The 25,001-nt window shown below is 46.4% G+C and overlaps 1 protein-coding gene across 1 annotated transcript; it reads right to left on the bottom strand.

The window, feature by feature from the left end:
• Positions 1–1,100: 1,100 nt before the first annotated feature.
• LOC108874647 (protein jagged-1a-like) lies at positions 1,101–24,188 on the bottom strand. Its single transcript, XM_051070918.1, is given in 27 exon segments — positions 1,101–2,277; positions 2,280–2,729; positions 3,223–3,373; positions 3,841–3,972; positions 4,055–4,285; positions 4,550–4,659; positions 4,781–4,894; positions 5,458–5,543; positions 6,166–6,193; positions 6,690–6,806; positions 6,890–7,003; positions 7,365–7,478; positions 7,610–7,723; positions 7,805–7,969; positions 8,056–8,206; positions 8,521–8,694; positions 9,192–9,238; positions 9,457–9,570; positions 10,343–10,456; positions 10,550–10,663; positions 11,724–11,843; positions 12,022–12,152; positions 12,249–12,309; positions 12,543–12,800; positions 14,936–14,993; positions 21,753–22,055; positions 23,860–24,188. Coding segments are annotated over 27 exon segments (3,729 nt in total). The 5' UTR covers positions 23,926–24,188; the 3' UTR covers positions 1,101–2,185.
• Positions 24,189–25,001: the final 813 nt, after the last annotated feature.

Genomic DNA, 25,001 nt, shown 5'->3' with positions numbered 1-25,001 from the left:
GCTGTGGCTCGCTCTCTGGGTTCGAAGGATGGAGCTTTGGGGATCAGATCAGGGACCGTGTGTCTCTATAAACTCTCACAGAGGACAGAGGACAGAGCAGAGAGGCGGGAAACACAGAGACAAAGCCATCTCTGTTCACCGCCTCCAATGGACGGCCTTATCGGGCGAGATGTCTGGGTCAGAGGAGCAACAAACTGAAGCCTTTGCCCCACATCGGCTGAACACATGCACCAACCAGATCCTCTGTTCTCTGCATCAGTTCACTGAGATCAGTGCTGTCACCAGCTGACAGAGTCCAGACACCACTCATCATCACAGTAACACACTGAAACACTGGGACTCTATTTGAGACGAGGCAGGATTCAATCAGAGAAGTTTAGGGCAGCGGTTTGAATTTTCAACATGTCTGAACATGCGCAGCATCAAACATCAAATCTGTTTCATTTTATAAAAACTCACATATGTTTAATCTCACCTGTGTGTTGTTGTCGGACCCCGACAGACAGAGTGGTTCCTCTTTCTCTAACAAACCATCTCTGGCTGAGTCGAACCTGCAGAGACAAGAAGAAGACTCATGTTTTCTTTTGGTCTTTGACAGAGTCTCCCTGTGGGATCAACAGTAACTCTCTCCAGTGATGTGACGCGCTGCAGACATCTCTCTTTGTTAGTAATCTCATTAACCTGGAGCTGTGGTTCCTGTGGTACACGTCATACAAGAGTCAGTATCTGTCTGAGGTTACGTTAGGTCAGAGAGCAGATTCCTCTCGAACATCTGAATGAAACCTGTCACAGGCAGTTTTTACTGGACTGCTTCGCTGCCAGCTGTGGTCAGCTGTTCGCCTTCCAGATGCTTCCTGGATTTCAGAGAAGCAGCTGTTCACCAGTTCTTATCGGATGTGGGAAATCTCAACGAAGATAACTTGGCAAACTCACAGGTCAGCCTCCTTCCATAAACCCTGCTCATCTTGAATTCTGGAATACGTCCTTTAAAGCACAAATCTCACAGTGACGATGTTTACGACGTTCAGTATTTAGAGGTTTAGTGGAGACATGATTTCAGTCGTTGTGTTGGAGCCGCTTTCTGTAAAAATAACGACCCATTGTTGCCAGTAACAAACACAAAGACTTTTATTTCTCAACGTCCTCCATCAGGAACTAAAGGGGCCGACGACTGAAATCAAACACAGCTTCACAGCCTTATTTTATCCTCCAATCAACAACAGGCCACGAGTCACATGACAGCTCTACAGTATTCTCATTGAACTCTCTCTTCAAGTACTTTCTTAATGAATGCAGGTTTGATCACTCGGATTATTACAAACTCATGGAAACAGGATGTAAAGCCTGTTTTTTTTTTTTTTACTCTGTACAAAAAAATACAAATTATTACAAAAAAACTTTTGTCCCTTGAAAAATTTCTTTTCAGTAGCAAAAGCAAAACGTCTGCCACCATGTTGGTTTGTATAAAAAGACCCTGCAGCAGCAAAATCTGTCTCTAACATCTCCATGTGAAGTACTTACAACAGAAAACCCTGCCACATTTCAAACAGACGACGTATAAAACATTTCATTGAGGCACAAAAATGCCCAAATCCAAACGGCTAAAAATAAACTATTCTCTCAAGAACACTTTTGGCGTTGACGAAAAATTTATCAAAAAACAATTTCCATCAAGAAGTCATGAGCTTACAAAGCTGTCGAACCTTTGACTCCAGACTCATAAATAAAAACAGAATATCTTACGGCTCTCGACGATTAAGTTAATAAATCAAATATACACAATGATTAATTAAAAATTATTTACAAATCTATACACAGACATTCTACACGGACGATTCTTCATATTGAACCCCCCCCCAAAAAAAATGAAATAAATATTTTTTTTCCAAACTGGTCAGGTGTTGTGGTGCAACACGTCAGCAGCACATTCAACAACTAATGAATGAAGGAAACTGATGGTGCTGAAGGTCGTCGGACTTCTGCACGTCCAAACTCCATCGTCCACAAAATCGGAGATCCAGCCAACCACAGTGGAGCGTTCAGACCAGTGTCAGTCACAACATAAATTAAACAGCAAAAATCCAAAGATCCATCCACTGAAACTCAGCTCTGTATGAAAGACGACAAAAAAGATGAACGTCCAAAAAAAGTCTCAGCTCTGCGTCCTGTCAGTCTGAGCCGGGGGCTATACGATGTACTCCATCCTGTTGACGCCCTGTGACTGCAGCTGCCTGTTGTCCTGTTTACTAGTCCAGTGTGGGGTTTTGCCTGTGGTGTGGTGGGGGGTCGTTCCTCCCAGTCGACCAGCGAGTACGCCGGTGGCGCCCTGGCGAACCTCGCCTTCTGCAGCCTCTTATCCACCTCCTCCTCGTCTGATTGGCTGCTGCTGTCTGACTTCCTGATCTTGGCGTTGACAGAGTTCTTGTCCTCGTACAGGTGGTGGTGGAGGAGGAGGTGGTGGTGCTGTTGCTGTTGTTGCTGGTGGTGGTTGGGCGGGTTCTTCTCGATGGGGTTCTTGATGTGGTTGAGCTGCTCGCGGGCGGCGCTCACGCTGTTGTGGAGGGCGTTGTTGTCCTCTGTTGCCGGCGCCAACGACGACGAAGCCTGGGTGCTGACCCCCGTGTGGGCGCTCTGCTTCCTCCGCCTCTTCACGCACCACAGCAACATGGAGGCCACCACCAACGCCCAGACGACGATCACCACGGAAACCAGCAGGGGCACCAGGTAGTCTGCTGGAGTGAGAGAGGAGCAGAGGTCAGTGAACGGCTTCGTCTACGTCACCTTAAGATCTACAACCTTTTCTGACTTCAAGGATCTCTGAACCTGGGCCTTAGTTCCCTGTGTTTTTGGATGTAAATCAACAATCTTTGGAATCAATGCAGCATTGATCAAAGAGGATTCCTACAGAGGCAGAGCTTTTTATTAAAGAGTCAGATCCTTTTAGTTTAACCAGAAACATCTCTATATATCTCTACCAGACTCCATTGACAAAAACAGGGATTTTACTGGGAGCTGCTGGAATACCACTGCCTCCATCTGTTAGTGTGTCTGTGTTACTGTGTGGTACTTTTACTTCATGTAAATATCTGATTACTTCTTCCAGCACTGAAAGTCACACAGTAACAGGTGGTCGTATGTGGGTGGAGACTGAAACCTTTAATCTTTGGTTCCAGATAAAGCTCGGACCCTGAATTCAGAGTTCAAAGTCAAGACAGAACTCACCGTTGGGGTTGTGGCTCGGTCGTCGCTGGATTCGAACCTCGGCGATGGCGCTGATGATGGAGCTGTTGGCGCTCCTCTTACTGACCAGATCCATGATCCTGTCTGTGATCTCCTTGACGAACGTCGTGCCCCCCCTCCGGTCCTCCGTCGACTGAAACATTCAGCAGGAAAACACCATTATGGTCTGTCTGTCTGTGAGGTTCAGTCTAAATAAACCCTCTCATCACTGATTCATGCAGCAGAAAAACCGTTAAACCAGCTCATCAAAGTGTTTCCATTCACTCCTCTAAACACTCGCTCGCTCTTTCCCAACAATCATCTGGTGTTTTATTCTTCTGGCTGCAGAAACAGCGGTTTCAAACTGTGTTTACCTTTTAAAACTTTACTTAAAGCTGATGGCAGTGAGAGCGCTGTGCCCCGTCACTGCTCTTATCTCCTCTCACTTCTTCTAAAACCTCAAAATTCCTGATCTTTTTCCATTTTACAATTCCAGACTTTCAGTAAATGTTTAATGTGATGTACTGGAAGTGAGTGGAGATCACCCCATCGGTTAGATCATATCTGCAGCTCCACACCGCAGACCAACACTCCAGCACTGTCAGACCAGCCGTGACTTACGATGGCCACGTGGATCTCGTTGTTGGCGTCCAGCGACGGCTCGCAGGTCATGGAGACGGAGGAATCCGAGGACAGGTTCTGGACAACGTAGAGGGTCCTGAGATCACGACAAACCTGCTCCACCGTCACACCCTGAAACACCCAGACCAGAGGAGGACTATCAGCAACTGCAGCAGCATGAAGGTTTCAGACCGGTGTAGGAACCCAGACTGACCTTGGTCATGATGTCCTTGTTGAAGGTGAAGGTGACGTTGGCGCAGCTGCTCTCTGGGTGACACCTGGCAGTGGGCGGGGCCCGGTGGGCGGGGCTCCAGCACTCCCCCTGGTTGGAGCAGGGTTTGATGAAGCAGCGCTCGTCCTGGACGGCGACGCAGGTCTGACCGGCCGGACACTCTGAGCTGTGAGTCTTACTGTGGAGGCTGCAGGGTTTAGGTCCACACCAGAGCTGTCGGAGACAAACGTCAGCTGAGGTTAGACGATCGTAAAACGTCCCGGACTCTTCAGAAAGTGATGAGGGATAGATAACTGGATTTCATGGACCAAGAGCAAGATATAATCTCAGGAGGACATTTCTTACATGTCAGTCCTTTCTGGTCGCTCTCTGTCACAAGCTACAATACAAAAAACACTCCTGGAAAAGGTGAAATTCTTTAACAAATTCTTAAAATCATGTTTCCAGGGCTGAGTCCAGATGAAGTCTCAGGTGTACCTTGGTGCAGGTGACTCTCCCATTGTGGCAGCGGCAGCTGTTGCAGTCCTCGTCCCACCTGCTTCCATCCAGAGCCACCAGCTCCCCGACCACGCAGGGCCGCCCCGTCACTGCAGCACAGAACAGAAGTTGAACTATGAATCACTTCAGAGTCAGTAAACTGTATAAACAGTGCACAGACTGTATGAATCATACAGACTGTGCTGTGTGTCTTCAGACAGCAGGTTTTACCTTCTTGGCAGCGGGGCCCGGTTCTTCCCGGCGGACAGATGCAGCGGTAACCGTTAATTTCATCCACGCAGGTGGAGCCGAAGGAGCAGGGCGACGACTGGCACTCGTTGATGTCTGACGGAGACACAGGGACACGGGAGTTACTTTGGGTTTTCAGTCGTGTTGACAGAACCAGTCCGGCCTGTTGTCTGTGTGTCACTCAGCCCACACAGACAGAGAGGAGCAAGTGTCCCGCCAAAATAAAACAAACCTGCAGCAGAGAGGAATCTGCAGGACAGCCGAGCTGCTAACAACGATGCTCATCGTTATTTGTTGATTAAGTAGTTTAAACTGTTTAGACTGTAAAAAGCCAGAACATTCTTCAAATGCCTTTTTTTCTATCAGACAAACAGTCCAAAACTCAAAGAAAAAAGTGGATTTTTTTCCTTTTATGGAGCTAGGCTAGCAGTTTCCCCCTGCTTCCAGTCTTCGTGCTAAGCTAGGCTAAACACATCATGCACCTGTGCCTGTACTGGACACACAGAGAGGTCTGCTGAGGTCTGAGAGTCCTCCTCTGTGTGGTCCAGGATTCAAATCTGACCTGCGTTAACATGAGTTTAAGCCTGGCTTAAAGGCACTGAGGCAGAAAGAGAGAGAGACAGAGGAGAGCAGATGAGAGGTCAGAGGTCAACACTCACTGATCCTGCAGTCTGGGCCGGCGAACCCCGGAGCACATTCACATCGATACCAGTTGTCTCCATCGACACAGGTCCCACTGTTATAACTGCAGGAGGACACAGGTCATTACTGAACTCAGTCTGCTCTACAGGAACAAGACTTTCACTAGTGGAAAAAAAAACAACAGGCTCTTATCCTCTGGAGGAAAAAATGGTTTGAATTCTCCATGATTTCCCATCGCAAAAATGCAGCTATAAATCAACATTGGTGACCTAACTGAGCTGAAACCCTCATGCCCTAACCCTAATCTTAATTATAGACGGAAAAACATTTTTTTTTTCTCCTGATCGGTGTTTTTCAAAGATATGAGCAGTTTGTGCGTCTGTGGTTTGGAGAGCAGAGTGGGAGCTGAGCAGATAAAAAGTCAAACTGGCAGAGACCTTGTTGTTTTGTTCCTGTTTTGTTCCAGATTTGATTTGGTGGAAGGACAAACGAGGAGGAGGAGGCCAAAGAGGAGAGTTTAACGTAAGATATGAAGCTTTGTCGCCGACAAAAATCACAACTCCACACGTCTCAGCTTCGTGTTTTGTCTTGAACTGAAGGATGAAAAGCTCTGGCAGTGATTTCTGACTCTTCAAACCTTTAACACCAAATGAGTGTTTTGATCCATCAGATAAATCTGTTCACTGTGACTGAACGTTTACTTCGAGTGTTAGTTTTTTACTCACCAGGGATGAGGGCTGCAGTCGTTGGCATCTGGAAAATAAAGAAACAGAAAGTTGTGTTAGACTAAGACGTCTTCTACATGTGCTCTGAGATGAAGGCTAACACTGGTCGCTAACGTGCTAATATACATTTCATATGTTAGCATATATTTGAGCTGTGAAGTCTTCGTCAGACTGGAAACTCAAACACTTCAGACTCTGTGATAAAGGGAGTTTCTAACCGTTCACACAGTGTTTATATCAAACTGTAAAAGACAGGAACGTTTTTCATTTCATCAAATCCACGACTTTCACAGGCTTCAGAAATGATATCAAACTGTGGCTACAGCTAAGGATCAGTTATTTTCTCCATCAATCGATCAGGCATTGGATCATTACCAGGTCACTCTGACGTCTTCAGGTTTCTTGTTCTGTCTGATTAATGTTTGGTTTACTACCACAGAAGAAGAAAGAAACTTTAAACCTGACGAGTCCTGGATGAAGAGTGTGTGTGTGTGTGTGTGTGTGTTTCCTGTGCAGTGACTCACTGTGGCTGCAGGTGGCGCCCTCCCATCCCTCCTTACAGACGCAGCTGAAGGAGTCTCCGTCCACCACACAGGTTCCTCCGTTCTCACAGGGACTCGGCAGACAGCTGCTGTTCTTCGCTGGAGACACAAACACGACCGTTAGCCGCCGAGCTAACACAGAAACACTAATAAAACACACACACACGTGTCGTCACACCGACCGATGTTACAGGTGGCGCCGTCCCAGCCGGCGGCACACAGACACTTGAAGGCGTCTCCCTCGTCGTAGCAGGTGCCCCCGTTGTTACAGGTCTCCTCGTCACACTGACTCTCTCCTGGAGGTAAAGACGGATCAGAGTCAAACCCACCCAGCACCTGAAGCTGGTTCACATGAGGTCAAACTGAACCACAGAGACCTTCAGAGCAAGAGTCATGCAGGACGTTTTACAGATGATCGAAATCTGTTCTTCAAAAAGATTTTTCTCTTTCACATTAAATTTAAATTTTAATTCAACAGAAATTTGGGACATTCTCATTTTCATTCTCCTGTTTGATCCGTCACTCTCTGCTGTGACCTCTGCTAGTCCAGGAGCTGAGACCAGAACCCAGACTGTGATCTGTGAGGAAAAGAACCTGATCTGAGGAATCCGTCCCTGATGTGATCAAGTGGGACGAGGATTCTGGATCAGGACTTACTGGAGTGACAGGTCTTTCCCTTCCAGCCGTTGTTACACTCGCAGTAGAAGTCGTTGACCAGATCTCGACAGACGCCGCGGTTCTGACAGGGAGCGGAGCTGCAGTCATCGATGTCTGTACGACAAGACGAGACGACGTCAGAAACAACATGTCCGCTGCGTTTATACTGTCTCTACTGAGGAGGAGGAGGGAGGAGGAGGAGGAGGAGCAGGAGGAGGAGGAGGAGGAGCAGGAGGAGGACTCACTGTTTTGGCAGGTGGGGCCGTCCCAGCCTTCAGCACAGATACACTGATACTGACTGACTTTATCGATGCAGGTGCCTCCGTTCAGACAGGGGGCGCTCTCACAGTCGTTAATGTCTGAGAGACACAGGAAGTAGAGAAATAAAGACGTGCACAGAGACACACTGTGACACACTCTGATAACCTGCAGACACTGACTCTCGTGGCAGTAGGTCCCGGTGAATCCCTCCTCACACTCGCAGCTGAACTGTCCGCCGGCGTGGCTCCGACACCGCCCGTGGGGGCCGCACACGTTGGACGAAATCAAACGCACGCCGCTCGCCGTGCTGTTGGACGCCACCGCCACCGTGCAGCTGTCAATCACTGGAGAGGAGGAAGAGTCACAGACATCAGTGCTGAACCTGTAAGGTGAGTGATGTGTCAGTGTTGGCGTGGAGGCGGAGGCGAACCTTTGCACGGCGTGGTGCGGCAGTGGTCCTTCAGGCGCGAGCAGTTCCTGCCGTCATAGTCTTCAGGACATTGACAGACGTAGTCGGCCGCCAGGTTGAAACACTGGCCGCCATTTTGACACGGACGATGGAGGCAGTAATCAATGTCCAACTGTGGAGAGAGAGAGAGAGGGAGAGAGAGAGAGAGAGAGAGAGGACGACTGAAACATGATACTCAGCATTTTTACCTGTACAATACACGTCTCCATGGTAACCACCTACAAACACACCTGTGAGTGGACGTCATGTCAACAGGTAACACACTGATATCTGAACACACATATATGGAGAGTGTGTTACTGTGTGTGTTACTGTGTGTGTTACTGTGTGTGTTTAAACCAGATTTTCCTGTCGGTGTGTAACCGAGGTGGAGGTCACTTTGTGCTCACCAGGTGATAAAAGTGGGCGTGTCTTAGTTTCGCTCACCTGACAGCGACTCCCTGAGAACCCGGGCGGACACAGGCAGTGGAAGCCGTCGACCTCGTCGTGGCAGCGGCCGGCGTTGAGGCAGGGCCCGCTGGAGCACTCGTCCACGTCTCGGTCACAGTGTTCGCCGGTGAAACCAGGAGCACACACACATTTATAACTGTTCACCAGGTCCTGGGGGGGGGGGGTTTGTTAGCACGTTAGCACAAAGCTAATCAGAGTTTATTAAAACATCTGTAACGTCTGCTCAAGGACAAGAATTTATTTGTGTGTTTCATGTTTTGTAGCTTTACTGAAATAGATGGACTAGTACGAGTGTTACAGTTCCCTTCAACGCATAAATCACACACTGAAAACACACACACACACACACACACACACTGTGATGTAATGTGACCTGACTCCGATCAACAAGAGAAACCATTGTGAGGAAGAAAAACGAGCAATCTGTGTTTGAAAAGAACGAGGACACACTGTTTATCTGCTGTTGGGAAATGAGAGAGTTTAGAGAAATCTGATCTGCTGTTGTCATGGAGGTTTAACACACACACACACACACACACACACACACACAGTCATGGCTCAGCGTTTTCTGTTTATATTTCTGCTGAGGAGGAGGAAAAGTGTGTGTGTGTGTGTGTGTGTGCAGCAGGAAACAAAAGGGCGCTCACCTTGCACGTCGCTCCGTTCTGACACTGACCGCGACAGTCGTTGATATCTGCACAAACAACACAACAGGTTTGACATGAGAGACACAGAACGATCAGCTGCCTCTGTGCTCAGAGCCAACGTCTTATTGTCTGAATGTGTGACAGGAGTCTCTTTAACTGTGATCAGACTGACTCTGACTCTGAAGCCTTGCTGCTGCTCTGCTGTTCTGTCAGAGGCTGAACCCTCATTCTAACCCTCACTGTATCTCTGCAGCGTCGTACTCACTGCTGTCACAGTTCTGGCCCGTCCACCCGGGGAGGCACTCGCAGAAGTATCCTCCAATCAGATTCCTGCAGGAGTTGGCGTTGACGCAGGGGTTGTCGTTACACTCGTTGGCATCTGAAACAGAATAAACAGAGAGAACAGATGATTAAAACGACAGACTGACGGTGGAACAATCAAACTGCTGCAGAGAAACCGGCAGCAGTCTCAGACCTGCACAGCCACAGGGTCACCATTTCTAACACGCTTTAAACGACGCTTCATTAGCTTTCACCATTAGACGAGGACTCAGAGGTCAGAGGTCAGCAGCGACAGCACGCTGACGACAGATGGAACAAATATCATCCCTGAGTCTGTGGGATAATGAAACGTAAACAGAGCTAATGTGGTGATCTGGAGTTCCTGCGTTGCTATTCTGAGTCTGGCTCTCAGTCAGCAGTAACATCTGAAAGCAGTGGACGTGTCCAGAATCAGTCAGCAGTGGAAAACAGGCTCCAGAACAAGTGCTGGCAGACCAGACTAACCAGCCACAGTTGAAGGTTGAAGAGCGTGTGGTTGGTAGTTAGTGGTCAGCGGTGGATTAGCGCTGCGGCGAGACCGTCCCGGAAGCTAAGCCTCCGAACCACAACCGTCCCCTCCAGGGATTGTCCCGGAGATTAGGAGGAAAACCTCGGGAGTCCCGGCGGGAAGGACGCGAAGGACGGAGCTCGGACCTGCCGCGCCGAAAAACGCCCAAGGTGGATGTTTATGTACAAACAGATCCTCGTCAACCGTGGCCTCAGCTGATGAGGCGGATCTGTTTGTACATGAAACCGGTGGGAAATCTCCACAGTGGAAGAGATGAATCATCACCCAGACGCTCAGACTGTAAAACCTCTGGAGCACTGACCGATCAGGCAGGTCTTCCCCGTCCACTGAGGAGGACAGATGCATCTGAAACCATTGACCAGGTCCTGACAGGTTCCTCCATGACTGCAGGGGTTCACCAGACACTCGTCCACATCTGAAACACACACACAGCAGCACAGGTTTATGAAGCTTCAGAGGAAGTTTGAAAAGAGCCAAATAAAAGCTGAAGGGTCGGGCGAGGTCTCACTGATGGAGCAGGAGGGTCCGGTCCAGCCGGGGGCACAGCGACACTCAAAACCCTGACTGGTCTCCACACAGCTGCCGGCGTTCACACAGGGGCTGGACAGGCAGGCGTGGTCCGCTGTGGACACACACACACACACACACACACACACACACACACACACACACACACACACACGTTTGAGTTCAGTTCAGAGGTTTGGATCCTCACACACACATGACCTTTGACCCCTGCATGCAGGGCTCGGTGACTTCAGGCATGGACAGGTGATTGTACAGCTGTCACTGTAAGAACAGAGTCTTATTCCAGTCTCGGTGGTTCATCCTCTGGGGAGCAGGGATGGGATCAGGCTATTTCCTGAAAGTCTAACCTGTAGATTTTATCGTTGCTTATGCACAGGTAGAAATATTTCTCCTGACGACGGCACTAAAGGAAACATCCTGGGTTCACACAGGGTTATGATTTATCCTCTGGGGACACTGACTGTACACTGCAAAAAGTAAGACTGAATTTCTTAAATCAAAACAGCAGCATTTCATCCTGCTTCAGCTTTCTGCCCTTCACTGGTTCTGAGAAACTGAGACAAGAAGGACCAGAACTATGAAGCTGCTGCAAAAACTCAGCTCTAAAATCAGAAAAAAGAACTATAATGGAGGAAATATCAGATAAAAAGGTCAAATTCCATGTTTTGTTATAAAAATCTTGGAAAGTGAGATTTTCCAAACACTTTAGATTATTCTACTTCACATTTTGAAGCGGTTTTTCTTGGTTCTTTGTAGCATGAGTCTGGGATTTTTATGGAAATCTGGTCTACACCTGTTGTAGGTCTCAGATGGACTAACAGCACCATCATCTTCAGAATCTGTTTTCTCAGAGATGTTGCTGCTGTTTTCTAAACCATACGACTCAGAGCACATCAGGATACCTTTAACCCCCCTGACCTTTGACCTCTGACCTGGCTTTTCCACTGCTCCTCGCCACATGACAGAGACCAACCTGTCAAACTGATTTAGTTTTTTCCAGCGCTCAGATGTTTTATTGTTTTGTTTTTATTTTATTACAGTTTTCTCTCCTGGTTTTAGTTTCATGTTGACCTTTGTTTCACGGTCACTGGACTGTTTATTTTACAGTGGTGCCTTGCTGGAGGGCAGTGGGCGGTTGACCCGGTTCCTCTCACCTCTCTGACAGTTGACTCCGGAGAAGCCGTCGGGACAGGAGCAGTGGTATTTGTCTGGTCCCGTGTTGCTGCAGGTTCCTCCGTTCAAACATGGCTGCCGCGTCCCGCACGTGTTCAGATCTGAGAGACGGAAACACACCTCCACACGTCAGCTGATCAAACTCACGCCACAGATCGCTAAGCATTTCCTACCAAAATAAAAGCTCACATATCACAACAACAAGAGACTTTCTGGATGATTTGTGCAGATTTTTGCACGAAGCTCACAAAGTGTGTGTGTGTGTGTGTGTGTGTGTACCTTTGTCACACAGTTGTCCTCCATAGTTTGTATCACAGAGACACTGCCAGGGCTCCACACAGCTGCCGTGAACACAGCCGGGGTGAGGGATACACTGATCACAGTACTCTCCCTGCCAGCCGTACAGACACCTGAACCAATGACAATCACATCAACATAACTGAATAAATATGAATCTGATGGTTGTTATTCCTTCAAATTAAATTAAAGTAGATGTTGGTTCTCACTTGCACTCTCCTGGGACTTTACAGGATCCATGTTCTGTGCTGCAGCCCTGTCTGCAGATCGCTGCACACACACACACACACAGAAACAATCAACAAACATGACTCTGTGGTCATGGGCGTCTTAAGTTTCCCACGGGCATTTGAACGCACCAAGATATTTGATACGTCTCTGCTCTCAGCTGCGTGACCACACCACAATAAAGTAACTCAGTGAAACCAACAACCACCAGGAAGGAAGGAAGGAAACCAAGACCAGGAAGTGATAAAACATCAGAGTGGTTCTGGACTGCTCACCAGTGTTGCAGTCCGGACCGGACCAGCCCTCCAGACACGTCTTGTTGCCGTTGTGGTCGCACTCGTAGTGACCGAAGAAGTCGTCTCGCGGCCGGCAGAACTTGTTGCAGCCGAAGCCGTAGTAGTGCTCGTCACAGCTGAGGCGGACCTGGAAGTGGAACTGAGCCACGGGGCCGTTGTGCTTCAGGCTCTGCCACTGACGGCCGGGGTTGATCATCCCCGAGTGGACGGCTTTCTCAATCACCGCCCCGCCGACGCCTGCAGACACGACGGGTTTGGATCAGTCGGAGAGAAAACACAGAGGAGAGGGGACAGGGTCAGTGGAGGACTTTCTGGACTTTTATTCTCAAGTATATTCAGTTTTCTGTCAGATAAAACAAAGAAGACGACGCAGGAGATGTTTGGTATTTGACATGTTGATCCAGAACATTCAGTTTATTATTTAATTTACAGATAATTTATGATTGAATAAATGATTAATTGACAGGTAATTACAGCTCCAGACTGGACAGTCGATAACCTGACAGTCTGTCCAGCTGCTGTTTGAGAGGTCAGCTCTAATGTTCCACAGTTTGAAAATGCTGAGCTGCTCTGTGGTATTTCACCGGCGGGGTGGAAAGTGTGGTCGGGCTGAGGTGACGGCGTCTGTTCGACCGACAGGCAGCCGGACCGAAAGAGCTGAAAACGCACAGAGCATCCAGAAAAACCTTGGAGCAGGTGACACCATCGGCCTGAAGGCAAACTGTGACACTTCACATCACGATGGAGAATAAAAAAAAGGTGCTACAAATGGCACCGAGGTAGCAGATTTGAAAAATAGTTAACCTCCAAAAAACGGCTGGATCTGCTCCGTCCAGGATGTTTGAGTAAATATTCAAACCTGACACCTCATCGATGAAAAGTGTCTGAGCTGAGGAGACGGCACCTGCATCTGAAACTCAAAGTGGACTGAAGGAAACCTGGGTTTACCTCTGTCTCCCATCTTTGTTACTGGAGACGCTGCCTATTCCAGAAAATAAACAGTGAGCAGCTAAAGTTTCTGATCCTTCAGGTTTAGTTGATCAGATCATCTTCACAGATGAACACCACTGTTCTGATGTTTGAAGTAAGAAGCTAATGTTAGGCTATAAACCAACTACACCACGGTCACATGACGTCAACGTCTCCACCACTAAGCTTCCAACTGGTCATTTCATTTAGCTCTGAGCTCTTCTACAAAAGCCTTTCTTCTTAGAAAGTTAGTGAGAGTTTGAAAGAGCGTGAGTAGAAACACAACGAGGCTGTAAAGGTGGACTGGTGAGTAGATGGGTTTTCATGTTAACGTCCCCGACAACCTCTGTAGTCTCATTTAGACACTCGTTAGCAACCGCCTTTTTTAAGACACGTAAAAGCTTCAAACATCAGGAGTGGGGGATTTACTGACCCATTTTATGTCGGAGAATAAAACCTGAAAATGTCTTGAGCTTGTGTTAAAACCACAGACCTTATTTCAGACATTTAACCAGAAACACACTGACAACAGGAAGAGCTAACATGCTAACATGCTAACTGACTTCCTGGTTCTAGTTTTCCTGCTGCAAAACCAAAACCAGGAACTAAAAGAGACTCTTTAGTGAACAACAAAATAACCTGGATCCTAAAATGTGTGATAACTTCAGATTAAGTTTACCTGATGCAGAATGATGCAGGTGTTAGTTACAGACCATGTTCAGACAGAGCACCTCTGCCTCCATCTTTGGACTAAAACTCAAATGACCTACACTCCTCATCACCTGGGCTGGGTGGAAGGGGGGGTTGTCAGTCGACTTCACACCGGGCCTATAATGGTTCCCTGTGGGACGCCAAATACAGCACCGAGCCAACACTCTCGCTCCAAACAGAAGCTGCCAGCCTCACTCTCTCTCCACACACACTCTTTACAACCTGTTTTCTGAATGGGCAGCACGTCAACAGCTCGTTAGGCTGGGGGGGGGTACTTTATGCCTGCAGCTGTTGAAGTTTAGACGTCGCGAGTTTAAAATACATTTGTAGAAAAGTGAATGAATGAATTGGATGTTTTAGTTCCTGGTTTTGTGTCATGTCACGCTCTGTATTCATCCTCTGTTTTACACTTCTCAGTGTTTTATCACAGAAATAAGAAAAAGAGACAGTTTCTTTCTCAAATACTGAATCAAACTGCAGCTTCCACAACGAGATTTTTCCCAGAAAAGATCTGACAATAACGTTTGTCTTGTTCCCAACAACACACAGTGACAGTTTAATCTCACGTTAGTTTTCCATCTAAAAACAGCTGCAGATAATCTGACTGATGATATTAATCTCCATCCACTGACTGTGGAGCTCTCAGGTCAAAGGTCACATTAGATGAAGACGATGAAGATGATGATACTCACTGCTCGAGGACGAGTCGTTGTTGAAGTCCAAAGCTTCCACGATCAACGTGTACGACCTCTGCACACACACACACACACACACACACACACACACACACACAGAGAGAATTAATCAGTGGAAATTTTACCAAAAAAAAATATTAAATCACTTTTTGCTTCCAGCTTCTAAAAGGTGAAGATTTGCTGCTTTTTCTGTTTGAGGATTTTAGACATGGGATGTTTTGCAGACTTGTTGGATTTTATTAAACCATATAACGTCACAGAGAGATGAACTAAAGAAAACCCAGCATCGAGCTCCCAGTTTGACTCAGTTCACTACAATGAAACAAGATCAAACTTGATTTGATTCTTCGAGATTAAAGTTACAGCAGAAAAATGAGAATATTGAATAAATCTGAAACGTGTCAGAATTCATTCGACAACAAAGAGATTCAAATACAAAGATACTGAATAAAAAACTGAATGAAAATAACACGACACAGAGTTCTCAGCTGAAAAACATTAAACATCAACAAATCAGAAGTCAATAAATAATAATAATAATAATAATAATGAACACTTCTGATTATTTTACTTTATATTCACTTCCCAGTGACAGTTGGAGACTGACGTCACTGAAACATCCTGACGGCCACTGTCGCTCTCATCGCTATCGAATAACAGACAGACCAGAGCCAGAGAGAGAGTGTGTTATTGTGGTTTGAGGCTTCAATCTCTCTCTCTCTCTCTCTAACATTCACACCATCCAAACTCAGAGCTTGATGTTAAAAATAAAGAGCAGGGAATCACAGAGACTGAGGAGTGTGTGTGTGTGTGTGTGTGTGTGTCCTATCTTTGTGAGGACCTTGTTCGACCCTTGAGGAGACCAGAGTCACAAGCAACACAATAAAAACCAGACCAGGTTTTCCTGTGATAACACGGAGCATCAGCTCAGCTGGTTTCAGTGCAGAAATGAGAACTGAATGTTGCTTTAAACTGAAGTCTGACTCATCAGGATGGCTGAGTTCAGGTCCCAGGTGAAGACCAGCAGGTCAGGTTCAGGTCTTCAGGAGTCTGTTTTGAGTCCAAGTCTAAAACTCTTTAATAACTACATTTGATCCTTATGATAAATGTCAGTCTGTGTTGAAGATGCAGTGATTCAGAGCTGGTTTTCTCGACCGCAGCAGATCTGCACAGGAACACAATCGCAGTCAGGAGAGGTCAGTGAAGGCCTCCTGCTAACATCAGTCCGGTGTGAAGAGAACTGAGCTCTAACACCCGACCACCATCCAAACAGCCGTGGGAAAGCAGCCAAAGAGCCGACAGAGTCAGAGCATCGTGGTTTCCCGACTCGCCGTCGTGTCCGAGTCTTCGGAATCTGCACCAGAACTAAGGTCGGTTTCAATGTGCCTGAACGTCGAGCTCGGTGGTCTGACTTCACCCGGTCCACATTCATCAAACTCTGCTGATGTTGGAGGAAATCCACAGCAGCTAGATAAACTCTCTCCTACCAACACTCAGCTCTGCAGGAAACCACAGTCAGCCCATGTAGTTTACAGATTAGTGGTTAGCTCGGGCTGTGATGTCGGGTTATCGAGCGCTTAGAGCTGCTGACAGGATTATTGGACCATAATGAGCCATAACAGGCATCACACTGGGGACTCACTTGTGACTTCGATGTTTCCTGAGTTCTTATATTCTGCTGAAGACAGAAACATATGGAGGGATTATACACTCGCAGAGAACAGGGGCTGATACACTGCAGGAGAAGGTCCTTGAACGTCCCACAGAACAGAGACTCAAAGGCTCATTAATCTTCAACAATCTGGGTCGTGTTCTGGTAGTTTTGTCCATCTTTTCTATCAGTGATAACAACAATTAATCTGGATTCTCTCTTTCAGAAACATCCTTTTGAATCCCACCTTATCATGTTTAACTTTGATCATTTCCAAGGATCTAAAGTTTTAAATAACAAAGGTTCAGTTCAGATCTGATATCGGCTGATGTTGGATGTAGGAGCTCCTGATCCAGAACTCTGAGCTTAACGTCTCAGTCTCAGAGAGATGAGTCCAGAGTGACGAGTCTCAGTCATAAACAATCAGAGGCTCAGTAACCAACAGATTCAGATAAATCTATGATCCATCACTGCTGACGTCGTCAAAGAGCAACAAACCAGAAGCTGCTGATGAAAAATAACAAAAGTCAACAGCGACTGAGGATTCCTGCAGCAGGTGCGTCCAACTCAGCAGACGACATTCAGGACAGGTATCTAAAGGTTTCTACACTTTCACTCAGAGGAACCACAGAGCACCTTCACTTCGCTGACAAGAATCAGAACAGGGATTCAAATAAGAACCAGGATCTGTGTAAAGCCTCCTGATCCCTGGTCAGTCGCTCCACAGAGCGCGTCATGTCTCCAGTGTACCACAGAGCTGTTTACACCAACGCCACATAACTGTCACTAATGCAGAACCGAGCGAACGCGCCGAGGCTGCGACTGAAAACTCTTTGAACAGCTCTTGCAACATCCTTGCATCACCCCTCTGGCTGAAACTGGATCTGGGCGTCGGGCTGATTCCTCCTGACCCTGGAGGAAAAATAAACGTGTTGCCCACCAAACACAGTGGGTGGCACCTCCAAACATTTTAGCAGCTAATTAGATTTTAAGACGAACCTGACAGCTGGTCACCTGCCAACAGGTTCCACTCTGCTCCTGCCAAAACATCCACCAGCATTCATGTGCAGACGGTTGGTGATTTCCCATCACTCCCCGTCCCTTTGATTGTTTGATCGAGGAGGTGGAACTGCTTTCTCTGGCTGCAGGCTCGGTGTGGGAAAATAGTTTGTTAGCAGGCAGAGCCAGGCGACATGTGGAGGCAGGTCCAGGCAGGGAGGAGGGGGGAGCTCTGAGCTCACTCTCTCTGCTGCCGACAGAATAACTTCCTCTGTCGACGTTGTGTTTGTTGGTCTATCTGTTGCCGCATCCAGACCGACTGAGGCATGATGGGAAAAAGATGCAGGTCAGGCATCACTGCCTCTCAAAGCAAGAATCAGGAACATTCAGGACTCTGTGACAAGACCCAGAGCAAAACAAGAGCAGTTTAGATTTCACTGCAAAGAAGTCGAGCCACAACTGAAGAACTTTTTCTGTTAAACTGTTAATAATGACACACAGCTTATTAGAGAAGCTGCAGACAGAACATGTTGGATGATTGATTATTTTAACGATTAATGGATTAATGTCAACTGAGTGATCATCAGCACACATCTTAAACGTCAGGAGAAACCTTTAGTTTGTTGTTGATTAAATCAGGAAGTTTGAATTTATTCTTTTTAATGGATAATGTAATAATAATAATGTGTGTTTATCTCCATCATAGAGTTTTGTTAAAAGTCAGAACACAAGTGTCAAACCTGAGAGTTGGGTGAGGCGACAGAAACCGGTTTGAATAGACGTCTCTGCGTGGGAAGTTCCTTAATTTATTTGAGGACAACGAGAATTTCACGGCTCAGTGACAAAGACAAATGATCTGATAAGAAGCAATTAATCTCATGTCGTTTACTGTCGATGGGTTACATCATCATCAAAGTGTGACTGAGCGTTTTCACCATGTCAGACCCCAACGAGAAGTCCAACTGATGGGACGCTCGGTTTGATGGATGAGAACCCAAAGGAGGGATGGGAAAATAATCTGAGGGTGACTGGATGTTTGCAGCGTCAGTCTTTGGTCGACCAGCGGAGCCACATCCGGACTCCTCTGAGTCTGGCACGAGGTCCCAGCAGGCCTATGTGCTCCCTCTCACTGCCTCCTCCCCTCAGGCTTCTCCTCCATGTTTAAAACCTGTGGATGGACACAGCTGAGGCTCCCATCATCCTCCAGGGGTTAGATTTGGACCTGACAGGCCTCCGTACTCTGAACTGAAATAGGTTTTCACTTGGAGCTCTGGGAAATGACAGAGGGTGTTTCTCTGCTGTCTGACATTTTATAGATAACTACTGATTCAAAAGAAAAAAGAATCAACATGAAAAAGCTGCAGCAGCTTCTCTCTCTTCTCTCTGACGCATGATCCTGAGGAGCCATCAGGTACAGAAGCCCGGATGTGTCAGCTGCTGCTTTTCTGGAGAATCGGCGTGCGTCACGATGCTGCTGGCGTGCAGGACTTTACTCAGAAAACAGAGGGCGTGGGCGTCAACGCTCACGTCATCACAGCCCTGCACACCACTTTCACTGTTTCCTCCTGACTCTTCTCTACTTGTGTGACAGCTCTACAACATTTCAGCATTCACCGCCGTCCTGTAATTTCCACCATCCTGTGGTTCCTGCTCAGCCGAAGTTACACCGGAAACTTTTGGTTCTTTTCAACCAAAATAACTTCGACCTTAAAGCAGAAAACACCGGGTCATTAGCTGTGTTAAAACTCGTCACTGCAGCCCTGAGAGGTTTTGATTTGACACAGTAGCTGATCTATGAACAGATTAAACTGTGTGTTTTTGGGGTGGTCTGGTTAAGACAACATCATTTGTTCCAGCACAAACCTCGGCAGTAACGACATGAAAACCTCACAGATGTCCTCTGACCGCTGCACTGCTCCTCCTGTTTAAACCAGTTTATTTCTCTTCCTGTGGACGAACACCAACAACTTAAACCCGGTCTGATGTAAACAGACTCAGTCATAATGTGACGGCACCGTGCAGGCGGGTCGCCACCACCTACACCACCTCTCTAATGCCACAGGTGTTGAAAATGGAAACATGAGAGCTGAGCTTTATCACTGAGATGGAAAAGAAAACCCACGTTACCAAACATTCACCTCCTGAAACCTGCTGTGAACGTTCATCTGTTAGTGTGTGTGTTACTGTGTGACTCCACACAGTAAACAAATTTGAAAGAAGAGAAAACTAAATGAAAAGACCTGCATGAATGAAAGACAGCAGGAGGGAGAGTATGAAAAGGAAGAAGCACAATAACCGTGTGCGTCACAGAGAAAAGACAGAGAGAGGAGCAGGGTGGATGAGTCTGTGGTGAAGAGCTGTAGGTTTGGCTCAGCTTCATACATCCTGAGCTGCCATCACAGCTCCAATAAACAGCACTGACACACACACACACACACACAGGCTGTTTGGGTCGAGGAGGCAACAACAACAGAGACGTCGTCCCGCCCGACGACCACGACGGCTTCATTTAACACGCCAGTTACCAGGGTCAGCGGCAGGAATGTCCTGCAGCCGGCCGCCAACAACGACCCTTTACCCCCCCGACACGCTGAAAGGTCAGGGGAGGAGAAAACTACAACAACAACAACACAGGAGAGAAGAAGAAGAAACAACGCTGGGCGTCCTCGGCCTGAGCAGTCTGTCCTCGTCTGTAGCTCCAGGCAGGAAACCACAGCAGCCCCTCATGAGCACATGAAACCTCAACCAGTGTCTGCTGAGCACCACAGAGATCTGGACTGGAATGAGAAACCGGGCAGAGAGCAGACTGATCCACCGCTCGCTCCCAGGAGGAGGAAATAAACACTCTCAGAGGAGCTCATAATGATCAGTGAAACCCAGCAGATTTATGAGCCAGTCAGTCAAAAATATTAGATAGAGCCTGATAATTATTACTTACAAGAAAATTATGACTCAGTGTCTCATAATTATAACTCACAATGTCATAAACATGACATTAAAAGATATAATTATGAAATTAAATCATAATTTTACCAGTGAAAACGTTCTAATGTGCTTAATGTGAAAAGGAAAATAAACACCACAAACAAATTAAACTAATAAAACGATCAAACTACGGAACAAAATGACTGTTCATCTCCTTCAGCTCTTTCAACTGTCACATTTCACATTTAACATTATCAAAGTCTTCCATTAGAAACCGCTGCCGCCATATTTAAATAATACTCCACCCCCAGGCTTTTCTCTCCACCCTCCAGCGCGGCCCTGATTCCTGATAGTTCTGCTCTTGGGTCTTTGTTTGACGGGTTAAAGACGACCAGGAGCCAGAATCAGGAAACACCTCGGACTTATCTCAGCAGCTCAAAGAAGCTCTCAGATCTATCGTCAACATGTTCAAATCTTGAAGTTAGTCAACTTCAAACTGACTTGAGCTGCAACCTACAAGTCGCTGAGTCCATGCATCCGTCCAGAGCACTGCAGGAGCAACCGAACCGAAACTGACCAAACCACAAACGACTGCTCCGATACTCTAACTAACAACACTGTCAGCAGCCCGGCAGCAGAGACACTCCACGGTAGGATTTCACAACTGAGCTGTGACTGAGACAAACAGGAACGAATCATTGAATCTTTGTATTGAACAACTAAACCTGATTCTGCCATGGTATTAAATATCATGGATGTTTGATGGTACTGGTCTCAGCTACCAGGTTTCTGGTTTTGTGGCGTCTCTACTCGAGCATCTTTACACACTGATCATATTCCCATTCATACATCAACAGCCCATTGCTCCAAACTGTTCTCTACAGATTACAGATGTGGATTGTGGTTTCAGACCGAGTGATGTGTAAAATGCTGCCTCCTCCTTCCACAGACCATAAAGAGCCGTGATTTGTCCTGAATCCACAGAACAACCTGTCCTCTGCATCTCTGCCTCATTTAAAGACCAGCTTCACTGAATACACTGTGGTCCTTTCACCTTTTCAGGAACTGAGGGACTGAATGAACACCAGAAACATCAAAACCAATAAAATATATCAACGTCAGTTCAGTTCAGACCCAAACACTCAGTCTGTCAAAAACTTCATCCAGTCCAACTCTTCTGAAACATTAAATCAAAACCACCAACGAGGCATCAATGAACTGCAGAACCTTTGGACTCACCGGCCACGCGAAGCTGAACGGCAACATGATCCTGGCCTTGTCGCTCTTGGAGTTGCGTAAAGAAAAGCTATTCCCACCGAGTACAGGCGTGGCGGCGATGCCAAAGCTGCAGGGCCCGGCGGAGGAAACCTTCAGCTGGTACTCCTTCAGACACACCCGAAAGTAGGTGTCGCACTCGTCCACCGTGCACCGCTGATCCGTGGCATCCTGGGGTCCGTCGCAGCAGGCGCCGGTCTGAAGCTGCCCGTTAACGTTCTGCATCGACAAAATCTGAAGCTCAAAGTGTCCGGACGCTGAGGAAACCTGCAGAGAGGGTTGACAGGTGAGTCAACAGGGAGGAACAGACGAAAGCAACAAGGTTCGTTATCAACATGAGTCCACGATTTAGGACTCAGCTGTGGGCGTCCTCAAGGTTCATGTGGGGTATTGTTCTTGTGCTGCAGGTCTCTGATCTGTAATCCAACACCTGGAATTTACGGTTCTCTCCTGACAAGGTTTTGGGGTCTGACTGTGCTTTTAGACTTGTCACTTCTCTTTTAATGATTCATTCATACACAGCAGCTTCAGCACATCTTTACCCTGAGATGTCAAGAAAATCTTTTTTTTTGTTTTGGCATAAAAACAAACACATGAAGGAAATGCATCAGCTGATGATGCTGAAATTCCTCCTGAAGTAGCTTCAGAGATTCTTGAGCGATTTATTATTGGGAGACAAAAGAAAACCTACTGATACTGAAACACTCTGACTCTCTTGTCAAACTCAAAAAATGCCAGATGCTTCATTTCTGGTAAAAGCTCCTTCAGAAACAGAGGATGTTATACGACGATTCTCAGACTCACAATCTCATGTTTCATCAATATTGTTGCAGCTCATCATTAAAGTTCCTCTTTAATAGCTGCACTCTGCCATCTAAAGGTCTCCTGAATCATTTTAGTCAAATACATACATTAGAAAACACTTGGCTCTACATGAGAATAAAAAGCTGGATATACAGCTGAAACAATGAGCTGACTGACAGAGGGTTAATCAACAACATGCTTCAAGTCACTTATCAAAGATCATTGTTGAATATTCAGGCTGCAACTAATAATTATTTTAATAATGAGAAATGTCTGTTATAATGAACAACGGCCTGATGACGTGTTCAAATGTCTTGTTTTGTTTGTTCTCGTGCTTGACAAAGAGAAGCTTCATATGGTCACATTTCAGAAGCAGAAACCTGCAGACGTTTCTCTGTTCTGCCTGAAAAATGACAAATGATGAACAGACTGTTCTGAATGACTGGAAGCTCTTTCTTGATGCTTCACAAAACTAAAGCCACATGTTTAAAGATTAAATCTAACCGGTGACAGGGCGGTTTAATCCAGGTGAATAATGTGTGCAGGGCTGAGTCAGTGTCACTGAGTTCAGCTGCTGCAGAGCCACTGAACCCGAATCCTCCGTGTTCTGGATACTTTTACTTTACAGCTCCAGAGCTCCTCTGCAGGATCCGACTCCCTCACACAGAGAAAACTGATTATACAGCGAAGAAAACGCAGGAATGACTCTGATTAACAAAAGCATCGACAGTCCAACAGTCTGTGGCCGGCGTGAAGCATGAGCTCCACACTGAGTCCATGTGGTCCAAAGCTGAGCGGAATCAAAAGGAATTTATTTATGTCCCTGAGGAACCAGAGTCCCATTAAAAAGACTCAGTCATGCACAAGACTCTGAATATAAATGAATCCTCACATTAAACATCAGCTTTAACACTTGGTTTAAAAAGCATCAAACTGTCAGTAAATGCTTGAAAGATTCAGCTTCATGTGAAGATATTAAAACTGCTTAAATTAAATGATTCTCTCTGATTCATCAGGTGTTTGCTTCATGTCAGAGCAGATTCAATTCTGTCTTATCTTTAAAAACATTGTTTTTCCGGGCAAAGGTCAGAGGAATCAAAGTATTAAAGCTGAAACTGATGTAACTGAAGCTGTTGTCTAACTCTGTGTGAAGATGTCTGTTCATTAAATCAACATCATTTTTATCCAAACATCATGTTTCTGTCTCTTCGTCAATCATCAAACAAACTTTTAAAAGAAGCCAAAAAGCAGCGGGAGTCTGGTGTACCTGGATGCGGGCAGAGAGCAGGAGGAGCTGCAGGCTGAGGAGGACGGAGCTCCGTGTGAGGGTCATGCCGGCGGCGGGCTGCTGCCAGGCGGCTGTCGGGTCTCGGTGATAGTCGGTGTGACCCTCCGCTCCGGGTTTCTACTCCTCCGGATGGGACATGCACGAGGCGGAGACAGAGCTGCAGCTTCTCCCCCCGGAACAGACCTCCACAGAGTCCTGACAGAGAAGAACCGTCCTGCACGGAAAACCTTTGTCTGCTATTGTCCTGGTTTTCTTTTATTACCGCCCCCACTGAACGCGCTCTGCAGCCCCGACTGACTGCAGCTGGAGCCCGGACAGCACTTTGAGCGGCCCCGGAGGAGGCTGGGTAATATCCACCACCGGGGGTGGAGGGGAGGGACCTGGACCCAGACCGCGCCCACTGATTAATATGAATGAGCCGCGGATTGTTGACAGTGTTTTTTCACAGTGAGGTGGAGAAGTGCCTTCACACATGGAGGCCAACGACCCCCAAAACCGACATGAGAGGAGTTTAACGTCTGAATGATAATTATACAAACAGAAGAAGAAGTTTGAGTCCTGCTGGAGTTTACTGTTTAAATAAATATTCAGATGGTTTTGTCAGAAATGTTGCTGTCGTGCTGCTCCAGGTATGGGGGCTCGGAAATGTCAAACACAACAATCTTTTAGTGAAACAAAAAAAAAGATATTTTTTAAACTTATGGCACAAAATCCAAAATGTACAGATACATAAAGTCCTGAAAGATAATATGTTTTTACATCATTACAACATTTTGTTACTGTTTTACTTTGTTTTAACCAAAAATATATATTCATTTATTTAAAAAAAATTCTTGTGCACATTTGATAAACATGTACATGATGTTATTTTAATTATTTATTTATTTATTTTGTTAATTTGGTTACGTCTGGGGGGACTTTGGCAGCTCTTTAAAATGTAATTCACAAACCATAAATAAATAAATAGAATCTGAATAAATAATTGTTTTTTTAAAACTAATTAAAAAAACAAATTAACAAAAAACAGCAATTAAAAATAGATAAATTAAGAAAACCATGAGTGCTAAAAACAAAAAATAACTCTTTTGTTCACTGTGTTTTTGCTTCTGTTAATTTAGTTT

The sequence above is a fragment of the Lates calcarifer genome, linkage group LG5, assembly GCF_001640805.2.
Source record: "Lates calcarifer isolate ASB-BC8 linkage group LG5, TLL_Latcal_v3, whole genome shotgun sequence".
In the NCBI taxonomy this organism is placed as follows: Eukaryota; Metazoa; Chordata; class Actinopteri; family Centropomidae; genus Lates; species Lates calcarifer.
The sequence above is the reverse complement of the archived record's forward strand: the minus strand, read 5'-3'. Positions and strand labels throughout refer to the sequence as shown.